General features: G+C 35.9%; 1 protein-coding gene across 2 annotated transcripts in view; it reads right to left on the bottom strand.

The window, feature by feature from the left end:
- Positions 1-13374, bottom strand: part of COL9A1 (collagen type IX alpha 1 chain) — a 61775-nt gene that overhangs the window by 20347 nt on the left and 28054 nt on the right. For both annotated transcript variants that reach the window (XM_072333646.1, XM_072333647.1), the window contains 12 exons: positions 13301-13357; positions 12519-12572; positions 11224-11277; positions 9191-9244; positions 7992-8045; positions 6631-6684; positions 6382-6435; positions 6230-6283; positions 5951-6004; positions 4400-4444; positions 3636-3689; positions 3478-3531 (listed from right to left, as the gene is read on the bottom strand). In XM_072333646.1, coding sequence (XP_072189747.1) covers positions 3478-3531; positions 3636-3689; positions 4400-4444; positions 5951-6004; positions 6230-6283; positions 6382-6435; positions 6631-6684; positions 7992-8045; positions 9191-9244; positions 11224-11277; positions 12519-12572; positions 13301-13357 — 642 coding nt within the window. The remainder of the gene's footprint in view (positions 1-3477; positions 3532-3635; positions 3690-4399; positions 4445-5950; positions 6005-6229; positions 6284-6381; positions 6436-6630; positions 6685-7991; positions 8046-9190; positions 9245-11223; positions 11278-12518; positions 12573-13300; positions 13358-13374) is intronic.

Genomic DNA, 13374 nt, shown 5'->3' on the forward strand with positions numbered 1-13374 from the left:
TTCTCAGTAGTGAAGTAGAAGCACAAATAAGTGAAATGATAGCAGGAAGAGGATCCCTATGTGGTTGCTACCACGCAGCACTGCAGAAATGAAGTTCTCCAAAATATTAAGAGTTTTCCAACTCTGAGGAAGAAGTCCATCATCTCTTTACTTCAGCGAGAGTATTCTATTAGCAAGAGTGAAATGGAGCAAAGAGTGAAATGGAGCAAAGTGTATAGGAGAAAAGAATGAACTGAGGTGAATATTAAAAAGAATTTAAAATAGGAAGGAAAAGGACAAGAAAAACACTAGAAGAGTAACCATAAAATCCTCAGGCTTTGAAAGTGTTTGGGAATGAAACTGGTCAGAAATTGGCAAACTCAGAAGTTGTAAGAAAATTTCAAAATCTGAAAAATTACAAAAATATTCACAAGAAAAAAGGTCTTCTTAGAGTAATTACAAAAGCTTTTCTAAACTCAAAAAATAATTATTTAGCTGACATATATTTTTTCCCTGGAAATGTAAGGGCAGAGTCCTTGAAGCAGAGACTTAAATTCACTCACTGCATATACTTACTGCAGAAGGAAACCAGTCTTTATTCAGCATTGAAAATAAATACAAACTCAACTTTGACCAGATCTTACTGAGGTTCAATATTCCAACATTTTGCTCTTCCTGAACAAAAAAAATCCTCATTTCAGTTTTCTGCATTGAAGAGATGTCCTTCCTGTATTCCCAAAGAAAAACAGAGCTATTCCAGCAATACGTTCCCTGTAGTTAGAAGGTGGATTCAAGGCTCTTTTTAACCTCAAAGGACCTACAGGTGAGTAGGATACTACTTAATACTCTATGTGCAAATTTGCATTATTATCAGTAATGCATTTTCTTTCTCCTTTTTATATTGACCAAAATTTTTAGTTTCTATGATTTTGCTCAGATCTTTATGTTTTCTGAAATGAATGCACTTTGTAATGACAAAGAAAGCAATGGTAAGTTATCCAGATGTCTTGCTGATCTCTAGAGATATAAACAGAAACTTCATTGTATTTAATCTGCATTAGATGTTTTTGTCTGACTACAGGGTTACAAATAATTAACCTTGCATGTCAGCTCCTGTTTTTCGGACTGCTGATTTTGTAAATTCATGTTCACATTGAGAGGATTAAAAGCATAGTTCAGCAGATTACCTAGCATTATCAGAGTGGGCAATTACTTTGGTTTGATTCAGTTATAACTCTTATTCCTGTTACAAGTATACAAAATATTAACTGAAGAATATTAAAAAAAAAAAAATAAAAAAAAAAAAGAGTATATGCAACAATTTTAAACACAAATAACAAACTAACAAACTTAAATGTTTATGAGTTGCAGATATGGGTAGCTGGAGATACTGTCTTCCACTCTATTGAGCACATGCTTCTATAGTCCTGTTTATATACCACTCATAAGTAGCTGTGGGCACATCAGCACTCATGCAAAGTTTCAGTTTAAAATCCATGTGATCTCATGAATTAATTGGCACACAATTAAGCAAAGATAGAAGAAAATAGAAGAAAACTAAGGCTGTCTGACTGTTACTTCATGTTTAAAGACACAAAAGAGTTAATACAGAAAATATACTTCTAAGACATGAAATACTCCTACAAATGCATCTCAGACAGTAATTCCCTAAACCATGTATGAGGATATTCCTACAATTGCAAGAGTAATTCACCTACATACAATACCAGAAGCACAGCAGATTCCAGGAAAGTATCCCTACAGTATCAGTGGTAAGAGAGAAGCCTGAAAAGCAACAGCTTATAGAGCCCCAAACCTTGTGAGTCCTATCTGCAGTCAGATTGAATTTTGCTATATCAAAATTTTCTTTGAATCTTTGATCCCTTCACCTCCCATGAGGATTAACAGAAAAAGGGAAGTTAGAACAGTCTCATGTGACTTTAATCCATGCTAGTAAAACAAAAGTGTTTCTAAGTAGAGACAAATGCTACACTTCATATCAGTTTCATTCATAATGCAAACCAGGAAGGGCCAAGATACAGGCCCAAGCATCACCCCACCATCACCAATGATAAATCGTTTGGCTATAGCCACTTCACGCTTTCCTAGACAATGCCCAGGAACAGTCTTGGGTACACAGGCATAAGAATATTTCCAGCATGCAAATTGAGAGCATGTAGCCTATTCCTGAATACGAGAGGGTTGGTGTTTAGAGACTATAACAGTATGAAGGTAAGCCATATCATGTCAATCGACAAATGGGGCCAAAGAATTCTCTAATCATTTTCTTTGCAACAGATGACAGACAACTACCTTTCTTCCATGCTATGCCTCACTGTTCACATTATTTGCACTAAAAATAGGTTCTAGCAACAACAACAGCCACATTCTGAATCTTTGGTCCAAATTTTGTAACATATAGTCTCAGCATGTAACTTTTTATAGCTGTAACAGTCAAATAAAAGGGTAAGTGATCTACTGATAGATAATGTATTCAAGCTTTTCAGTGTCAGTTGCAGAAGTTGACAGTTGCAGTGAAAGTAAAGCAGTTCAATTCTAGTTTTCTGTCACAAACCATCCTCATTCCCTCTGTTCAGTCTTTAGCTCAGACTAAAAACAAACTGTGTTTTGGTTTAAACCAGTAGATGGCTCAGCACAACACGGTCATTTACTCACTCCCTACTTTTGGTGGGACAGCAGAGAGAACCAGGTAGAACTATTTATTAAGATAGAGAAAAGGATAATAGTTATAACCATATATATGTGTGTATATATATATATACACATGTATGCATATATATACACATATACATACATACATGTATATGTACATATACACACACACACACACTATGTGTATATATATATATATAAAATGTATGTAACAAGTGATGCACAAGCAATTGTTCATCAATACCAATGCTCACCATGCCCCCCAAGCAGCAGAAAAGAGCAACATACACTTCCAACCCCTTCAAAACTCCTTCCATGTGATGTTATATGGTATGGAATATCCCTTTGGCAAATTTAAATCAGCTGTCCTAATCCTGTTCCCTCCCAACTCCTCAGGCCCTTGACTGAGAATGGCATTGGCTCTGTACAGCACTGCTTAGCAGAAACTATAAACATTAGTGTGTTAGCAGCATTTTTTTTCTCATAGAACCAAAAACTTAGCACCATATCAGAAACTCCGAAGAAAAAAAAATTCATCCTAGCTGAAGAGAAACCAGAAAAATGTAAAGAAAGGTTCAGAATTTAATTTATAATAAAAGCCAAAAACAGTTCTGAGATGTGTTTATGGGTTTCTCTGCATGACGATGCCCATCCACCTGGTATAGGTCAAAGATTAAAAATAAATAAATAAATAAATATAGTATTTACATTAAAAATTATCACTCGAACTGAATAATATCTGTAACTGGTGATTAGGTGCACCAACAGTAACTTGGGACACTGCTGTCCTAAATACATTCAGTTAGAAGTGTATTCAATACTTACTGGTGGTCCACGGGGTCCTGTTGGACCTGCTTCCCCCTCCGGTCCCTGTTCACCCTGTTTTGGGGATACGAATGATGCAACACATTTGAAAAGCAACTCTATATAAAGCAAGATTCTCATTTTTTCCTAAATCTTTTGAATAAGTTTAATGGTCTTACCGGTTTGCCAGAATTTCCCATCAAACCTGGCACTCCAGGAGGACCTCTATTACCCTGTTGGACAAAAAACAAGAATAAGCTTTAATTTTTTGTTGTATTTATTAATTTTTAACTTTCACCTTTATCTTGGTTTTAGTTTAACTTTTACTTAATGCCTTCTGAATTTTTCAGAAGTCAGATTATTTAATTACTTTGTTGAATTTGTACTGACAGTTAGACTTGCTAGCCACTCTCAAATCACAAATGAATAATAGAACCCCTGGTAATTTCAGTTGAAATTCAGGCTTTATTCTAGATTTCATTTCATTTGCTAAAATCTGACTCAAACTTCTTAATGTTAAATATTCCAATCATATGATTTTTTAAGCAAAACTGGAATTGGTGTTGCCATTTTCTTATAGATGGAGACAACGATCTTTGTGATTCAATCAATATAGCAGAGCAATAAATAACCTCTTAATAAGAAGAATATTTATTTCAAACTTTTCTGAGGTACCCATGTCACACACAACCTCTAGCAATGACTTCAATGATTTAAAAGGAATTGACCATTTTACTACTCTTCAGCACCAGGAATCGTCACAAACAGATCATACAGAAAAGAATCATCAAAAAACCATGAAACTACAAATTTCAAAAGAATCTACTTGATTCTTTGAGCCAAAAGTTTGTCACTTATCACAATGAAAAATTAACTGAGTACTTTAAAACTTTATAAACACACTTTCAACCTTATTAGAAAGTTAATGCTCAATATGATTTACCTTCGGGCCAGGAATCCCTTTCATACCTGGAGAGCCTGGTAAACCCTAAAGGAAATAACATTTAAAGTGTTTATTTGTTGCTAAGGGGATTGGAAACAGTGTTAAATAATTGGTGTCTCACAATGATGTATTCCTAATCCTTTTACATTGTATTAAAGCACTTTTATCCAATGATGGACAAGCTTGAATTTTTCCTGTTCAGAAATTAACAGTCATGGGAAACTTCATAAACTGGCAAAAAAAGCATGGAATAGTGAGGAGACATGATTTTTCCTGGCTTAAATTAGAAATAGTTCTTCACCCTAGTGTCCTAATACTAGAGGTGGGGAATCTAACAGATACTTCCTGTATACATTTCATAACCTCCCTCTTCACCTGAGCAAGAGCTCATAGCAAATATGCTTTCATCAAATTTTCTTCCAAACTGAAGAGCTCACTTAATTTTACAAACTGACTTCCAGTTCTGTTTTAATACATCTTCTTCACTATATACTCACAGCAATTACTCAAACAGCAAAATGTTTCAATCAGGTTTCTATCTGGCTTCTGACAACTGGAACAATTTTTAAACATAAGAGGCATATCTTCAAAAATAGTCCCAAAACACTTTTAATACCTACAACCACACTAAAGGGATGTACATTGGAAAATATTTCTTTGGATAAAAATATGATGCATTCCAGATATTCTGGTTCAGCAGAATACAAAAATGAGGCGATTATTCACTTGGGTATGATAGACTAGGAGGTCAGCTCCTTCAGGTCACTCTGGAAAGTTGTGTGCCCCTAAAAAGGTTGTCCAAAAAGGGGCCTGTTTAGAACCTGGAGAACATGCCCTACGAGGAGTGACTGAAGGAAGTGGGGCTGTTTAGTCTGGTGTCATGGTTTTATGATTTTTGGTTACTGGTATTCTACATCATAACATCATGTAGTGCACTGGGAGTTAAAGTGTTAATGCTCCAGTTCTGGGTGCCTGCCCGGAGGAGAAGAACTACATTCCCCAGGGGACTTTGTGGTCAGAGAGAAGAAAGAACTCCTGGCAAGGTCACTGAATCAGGCTTTTTGTCTTGGCGCTCTTCTCCTTCACCTCTCCTCGCTGCTGCCCGTCCTGACTGCGTGCATCGCTTCAGTATCAGTGTAAGGCCTTCAGCTTTTTGGACAGTCTCACTCTCATTATATTTGATTCATTAGTTTCAATTCTAATTATATTGTACTACAGTGTGTTATCTTGCATTCCAATACTATATTCAGTAAATGAGTTTGTTTCTCCTCCGATCATTGCCGCTGTTTTAAATTATTTTGGGTCCCCTGTTTCACTTTTCTGGAGGCATGGATTTTGCAAAATCCCTCTGCCCCAGTAGTCACAGAACACAAATTTTTGTGCTGAGCAATTTTTGATACACAAATCAAAATTTGTCCTTGCACTAGATTTACTCTTCCTTCATCAGCTGATCACGTTTTCATTCAAGTTACTCCAGCAGGAGTGCCAAAGTGAGCTTTTCTGTGGTTTCAGTAGCATCTAACTTCCAAAAGAAAAACAGCAGACACTTACTGGCAATCCCTGAGATCCTGTATCACCAGGAGCACCGGGTTTTCCTGGTTCACCCTGAAAAACATTAACTTGTAACACAAGCAAATCAAAGCTAAGGGAATACTTTGCTTCTGGAACACAGAGCTGAAATACATTCTGAAATGGAGGATGAGAACATTTATTTAATGACCTTATGTGCATAAAGTCATGGGCAGTGGCACAATAAAAAGCCACAAGACTGAACAAACTGAGAGCAGTACCAAACCAACATAAACTAAAAGCATGCCAGCTGCACCCTACCTTTGCTCCGGGCATTCCAGGGATACCCTCCCGGCCATCAACTCCTGGCAAGCCCTTGAAAACCAAAATAATCATATTGTTGGAGATGCTGCACTCAACTACTTTGCTATATAAATCTGTATAATACAACATAAATGAAGAAATATACATACAGACTCTCCTTTAGGCCCAGGGAGACCATTTATTCCTCTTGTCCCTTGAGGACCCTAAAAATGATAGTTTTGAAAAATGAAAATAGACACACTGAAATGATAGGTGCAAAGAACATTAGCCAATACTTATTCGGATATGCACGTTTGGTTGTATACAGCCTATAAATAAATAAATATAAAAATAAATATAAAAGTATGATTGGCACACTCAACATCTGCAAGTCAACATCATTTGAAATTTGTACTTACTCTTTCTCCCTTTGGACCCTCTTCTCCCAGTGGACCTCTCTGTCCTTGATCCCCCTAAAATAAATAAATAAAATAAAATAAAATAAGCAATGAATCAATGTAAAATTACTTGTATTCATCAACTAAAACCGACAGTTTAATTCATTCTAGTGAATAAAATCTTTCTGTGGTCTCTTTGGTCTTGTGGCTACCCAATTTCAAAGTTGAGCTGGGCTTTAGAATCTGTACACAGTGATCCCTCATTCTTTTAATAGGATTTAAATACAGCATCTTTTATGCATGTGTGACTATTTATGAAAAACTGAATCCACACTCGCCTTCTACATTTCACCATGCAGACTGACATAGCATAGTGCATATAACAGCCACCAGGAACCTCAGCACCTATGGGTACAAGTGTGCTGTATGCCAAGCCATTCTGCGGTATTTTCACAGAAGGATCCTGAACTGTCTCACACAAGGACAAATAGAACTTTCAGACAACCCACATTATTTGTAGCATTGAGGACTTGCACTGTGCAGTACACAAAACATGCACAGAGAATTAGTGTTATCTTGTTTCCTTGAACTGCAGAAAGCACTGATGGTTCTTCCCACACATAAGAGCATATAGTTGTATGTTTGACTATGAAAGGGACAAACCAGACCTTGACTTCATGTTATGGGAATTTCATTTTGTACTTCATTACACAAAGGATTCTCTTTAATTGTCAATTAATATGGGCAGCCTGAAGAATCAGTTGCTCAAAATACTGATAGACATACATTAACAATTAGAGTAATAACAGTAATCATGATACCTATTATCTCCCAAATATTCTTCCCAGTAATACAAACAGAAAAATAGAAGGAGCTTTTTTCAATTAAAGCCAGCATCTTAAGCTCATGCTACATTAAAAAAAAATGCAGTTTCTTAAAACCATATCTGTTTTAAAAACTCAGCTAAAGCCATTCTCTAGAAATCCAGAAACATCTAAGCACAGTGTGCGGTACTCACTTCTCTAACACATTCAGTTACTGACCGATCCAAGTGTGAATTCTAGCTAGTTAGGAGGGGAATAGCCAAACTTCCCTGTACAGGTTTTGTTCTAATAAGTGAATATTTTCCAGAAAAGAAAATTTCAAGCCCCCCTAACACACGTAGCACATGGTAGCTCTCAAAACAACGAGGTGACAATACTGAAAATATGAAGTGTTCAACTGCACAGCAATTTTTTGGAGATAGTAAGTGATTCTGGACTTGATATCACTGTTATGTCATTTATTCATCATCTGAATTGGGTTGGTCAGAGGCTTTTCTGATATACAGACAGACTTACTACCTGACTGGGTAGTGTCTGGCTAACAGACATTCTACTTACAGGTGCACCAGGAAGACCTTGGGGACCAGGATCACCATCAAGGCCACGAGCTCCCTACAAAACAAGACAATAACATCAGACAATACAGCGAAGCTCTAAGAGACTAAAAGCTTCAGAAAATACCTCTGTTGTCCTTAACAATACTATTTCTATCATCAGATAATAGAAGATGTTAATCAAAATTGCAGAACTTTTTAAGTGCACTACAGATTTTTATCTCTGTTGTTTCAAGCAAACAATATAATTGCTTCTCTACAATTTTTAACTGAGAACAAAATAGTTTTCAGAAGGGTTTATGGAAAATAATAAATTCCTTTGGTAAACATAGTAAATACTTCTGGTAGGCAAGACAGCTCAAAAAAGTAAGCAAGTAACTTTTAAGACTCAGAGGACACACAGAAAAGCCAGAAAAGTACAAATAGTAATAGTTAAGAAAATATCTGAGAGTTTAGAAAGGATCATGCATGAAAAGTCATAATCAGGACAAATTTGTTGTTGTTTCTGAAAATAAAAGGTCACAGAATTAGGTTTCCATCACTTCAGTTCTGAAGGAAGAGACATGGCATGACTGCAATACACTTTTCCTTCCCAGCTTTTTTATCATATTGATTTAGCAAGGTGATAACAGGAGAAATGTAACAGTTTTGGATTAACAGTTCAAAATGGTTTAATGAATAGCAGAATAAGTATGTTCACTTAATCAGAAAGGTTACAGAATCACAGAATTGTAGGGGTTGGAAGGGACGTCTAGAGATCATCGAGTCCAACCCCCCTGCTAAAGCAGGTTCCCTACACCACATCACACATGTAGGCATCCAGGCGGGTCTTGAAGATCTCCAGAGAAGGAGACTCCACCACCTCCCTGGGCAGCCTGTTCCAGTGCTCCATCACCCTCACCGTAAAGAAGTTCTTGCGCACATTTGTGCGGAACTTCCTATGCTGAAGTTTCAGCCCATTATCCCTAGTCCTGTCCACACGCACTACTGAAAAGAGACCAGCAAATCACATCATCACATTGTATTTTTTCCTACAGAAGCTATAGAAATACAGCTGACATATGAAAGACAATGCAGGAAATTTAAAAAAAAAAAAAAAAAAAAAAAAAAAAAAAAAAAAGACAAATTTAAGCAAGGTTGAAAACATTCATTAATATATTTTCATATCCAGTTCATTTTACGACAAGAAAGGTTAATACTCACTTTGTTACCTTTAGGTCCTGTTATTCCAGTTATACCTCTGATACCTAGAATGCCCTGAAAATGAAACATACACTCAAATCACAATTAAATCTTTTCATCATAACCACTCTAGTTTTCAGAAAAAAGTATCATTACAGTTCCACAAACTTTACATTTTGCTACTAAGCATAAAAGAAAAACTATATTTGAATATTAAATTTATATAGTAATTTGACTTCTCACTGAGACTTAGCTGAATGCTACATTCACAGATATGCTTTAAGGACTGAAATTACCACAGTTGTGCAGTCTGCAAGAGCAATACATGAAGGTCTGGTTTGAAAAAGGACTTATGTTGACTGAAGTGGGATATAGGACAGATGCAGGAAAAAGCTTTACAGCTTTATAGAAAAGAATTTAGGCTTTATAGAAAAGAATTGGGCAAGATTTTTTAAGAACAAGTGCTCAGTTTATGTGCCTCCATCCGAGACAATGGACTTCACAGACATTCTTGTGCCACAGAATGCATCATAATTATTACTAGTTTCCATCAAAATACATTCAGTTGGGATAGTTATTTTCAACTTATTCCTCTTCCCAAGAGAAACTACACGACCTCTCCTTCTGCATGGAGACCAAACCATCAGCCATAACGTGCATGTCTTTTAACAGGAAGAATGCACTATGACTGTGCTGACAAGAAAACTATATTCACTTAAGTCAAGCATAAACAAACCTACTCCTTGAACAGACTAGATGGGGAGTCATTTTACTTGCTCTTAATAAAGTTAGATGGAATCTTGAACAGAATAATTGAAGTTTGGTCAGTCTGAAATATGAGATAAAGCATGATACTGCAACAGAACTTACTGCAGCCCAACAAGAGAGAAATCAACTGTCTAAAACTTATTCCAAGACCAGAGGTGGAAGTAGGCACACACTGCAGTATCCACAGTTTTCTATCAAAACTAACATCTCTCCCAGACTTATCTATGACTTCTCATCCAGGCATTATGCAGATGTGGTAGGTTTTAGGTGCTGCTGCAGAGAACAGATTCCTAATTCTTTTTGTTTAAGAAAAAATACAGGGTTGGGGAAAAAAAAAAAAATGTATAAACTCTACAGTCTCTCAGCCTTTCTCTCTACAGTGTGACCATACACTCTTCCATATAGCACCTATCTGACAGCATTTTATATATATTACAAATCCCATATTTTAGGAAGGAACAATTACTTTAAAGCTTGTTTGGTGAAGGCATCAGCTGGTGAAATAGTGAAGTGAAATGAAAGCCAAATCAGTTCCAAATTTTTCTGACCTCATTGTGTTTTGTTTTTTTTTTCCCCCCACAGTGATAAGAACCTTACCAAAGTGGCTTGTGACCACCCAGACCCTTCAGAAAACAGAAGCAGCAGCTTAGGCAACTGCTTTCTCTGGGTCAGGGCCCCAGGGATGTTTTTTTGGCTGCAAATATAAGAAGGATTATTCATCCTTCTCTATTCCTAATAGTTTTCTGTTGCCGTGTGCTTATAGAGAATTCCGTAATTTAGGATTTGGATGTCATTTGCATCAAAGTAAATTCCTGAATACTGTCATATCTGGACACCAGTGGTATTAGATAAATAACTTCATGCCTAAGAAGAAAGTATAAGAATCCATTAAAAAGTAAACTATACAAATTATATTGAAAATATCTGTTCTTCCATGGCAGACACTTCATCCCCAGGTCTTAGCAAAGTCCGAACTACACAGTTAAACATACATACTAGCTTTTCAAGGCTGAAGTAAGCATCACTGAAATTATGGAAAGGAAAACAAGGGAAAGTACCATTTGTGCAGTTCAAGCACTAGAAAATTCAAGATGTGGTGTACTTTTTAAAATAAGTACGCAACAATGTTGGATGAACTTAACTAATTCTACTGTCACTCATAAGCAGTATGACAGGACAAAAAGAAAGATGAGTGGAATTTCTGTAATATCCATTCTCTTACAGTAAGAATAGATACAACATAATAAACCAAATGCATAACACTGATCAAAAAGGAAATACTTTACTGGAGGGCCTTGAGCTCCAACTTCACCAATTGGTCCTTGATCTCCTTCTTCACCCTAGGAAGGCAAAATGAATACATGGTTGATTATTGATACCTTGGATATTGTCCTCTCAAAACAGAAAGTTCATCTACTACTTAATGTTTTCTGTCACCATGTCCTATTTGAAGGAAGTTCATCATTTTACTATTAGCCAAAAAAGTAATTGCAAAGACACTCAAGGATAAAGTAAAATAATATTGTACTCTTGAGCTCTTTTTTTTTCCCATTTCAGTGTTAATGTCTTAAGACTTTTCTGTTCTTCTGGATAAAATATATAATGAAAGCATACCTATAAATGTGAAAGGATTGGATATGCCAGTAGATCTGCCTCTCAATGCCACATTGTGTTTCAGAATTTTTTGAAAACTGAAATGGTAAAAACATTCACCAGCTGGTGAAGCTCCAGTCTGATTACACAATAACCTCTCTCATGCAGTAATGGTGCACACTAGCAAACGAGTATTTACTACTAGTTCAATTTGCATGAAATGACTTTGAAGTATAAGGCCACTGTTCAATACCCAGGGGAAAAAAAGATCAGTGAAACTAATTTTTTTTCAATATAGTTAGGAACAGAGTGGGGTTGGATGCTCTTTTGTTTGGCTTTTTGTTGCCACCACTGTTTCAAGAAAGGATTTTTTCAATTTAATATTTTTCAACCAGTATTGAAGCATGCACCAAGGTGATGTAAAATTTCCCAAACTTTGAAATAATATTTCCAAAAATCAAACAAGGTTATACACCACTGGAAAGTTCACATTTCAGTCTTCAAGATGAATCAGACTTGGCCTCTTTATTACAGTAATAATTTGTCTTTACCTCTGATCTTACACTTGCCATCTCAAACATATTCTTTCTTATCATTCTTCCTGTTATGACTCAGCTGTGCCACAGAGCAATTTACACAGTAAGCCAATAGAATTCTTGTGTATTAGGTGCTCAGAAGTATTACTATTAATAATTTGATTTCAAGTTCCGTAATAATTAAATTTGAACAATCAAAATAAAAAAGCAATAACAGTGTAGCATCACTGATTTCTGCGTTCTAGTAAATACAGAGTTCAAAGAGTGAAGAATAGAGATGTGTCTTTTAGTTACTCTACAGTATCATGATAAGCAGCATCTCCTCATACATTCTCATAAGAACTGTTGGCAGTTCTAATGATATATGTTTGTTTTTGAAGAATAGGCTAAACTACTGTTAGATCATTAAAAACAGTAGTACTATTCCCTTACATTTATGTTTTCTTTTTTACCTTATAACCTTGTTTTCCTGGTTCACCAGATTCTCCTTTTGAGCCTTTCTGTCCCTAAAATAAACGTAGAAACAAAAATGAGTAATTAGAGATTATTCAGATTAAAATAATACAGAGTTACACAAAACAGATACAGACTCCTCCATACAATTTTACTGCTTCATCTGCAAATCCTCATTCACCAAAACTTCCACATCTATCCTTTTAATGCTACATACTAAGTATCATTCTCAAAAAGATCAATTCCCGCATCGAACAGGACTGCATTTCTCAACAGATTAGGCGTTTCTTCTTAGGTTACCACATAACAATTTCCTTGAGTCACCAGTCTTTTCAGAAACCAGGAAAGAACACAGAAAATGTCTTAGAATAAGAATCAAAAGGCTTATTTCAATTTGTTTGATAAAGCTACACACAGAGACTAAATAAATAAATAAATAAATAAATAAATAAATAAAAACAGCAGGAAAAAAGACAAAAGTTTTGATAGAATACATAGAGACTGGAGTCAGACTTCAAGTGCTCAGGAAAGTGAATGAAGAAATCTCTCACATACTCTAATCTCTTCAAGACATTTAAGACATATAAATTTTACTCTGAAATTCAGAGCATCAGTAAGAGATTTTGACAAGACTATTATGTTATTAAATATTCAGAAAACCTTCACTCTGCTACAATGCTTTTTACATTAGTAAACTGCCCTTCTTTGAGGCCAGAATATACTCTCCCTAGTGTTTTGAAATGGCATCTCTGTAAGGAATATTTGTACACATCCCTCTTACCTTCATTCCCATTAGGCCAGCATGTCCTGGGCGGCCAGGTGGACAAGCATTGGGACACTGGAAAAACATTCACT

Source organism: Excalfactoria chinensis, chromosome 3 (genome assembly GCF_039878825.1).
Source record: "Excalfactoria chinensis isolate bCotChi1 chromosome 3, bCotChi1.hap2, whole genome shotgun sequence".
Lineage (NCBI taxonomy): Eukaryota > Metazoa > Chordata > Aves > Galliformes > Phasianidae > Excalfactoria > Excalfactoria chinensis.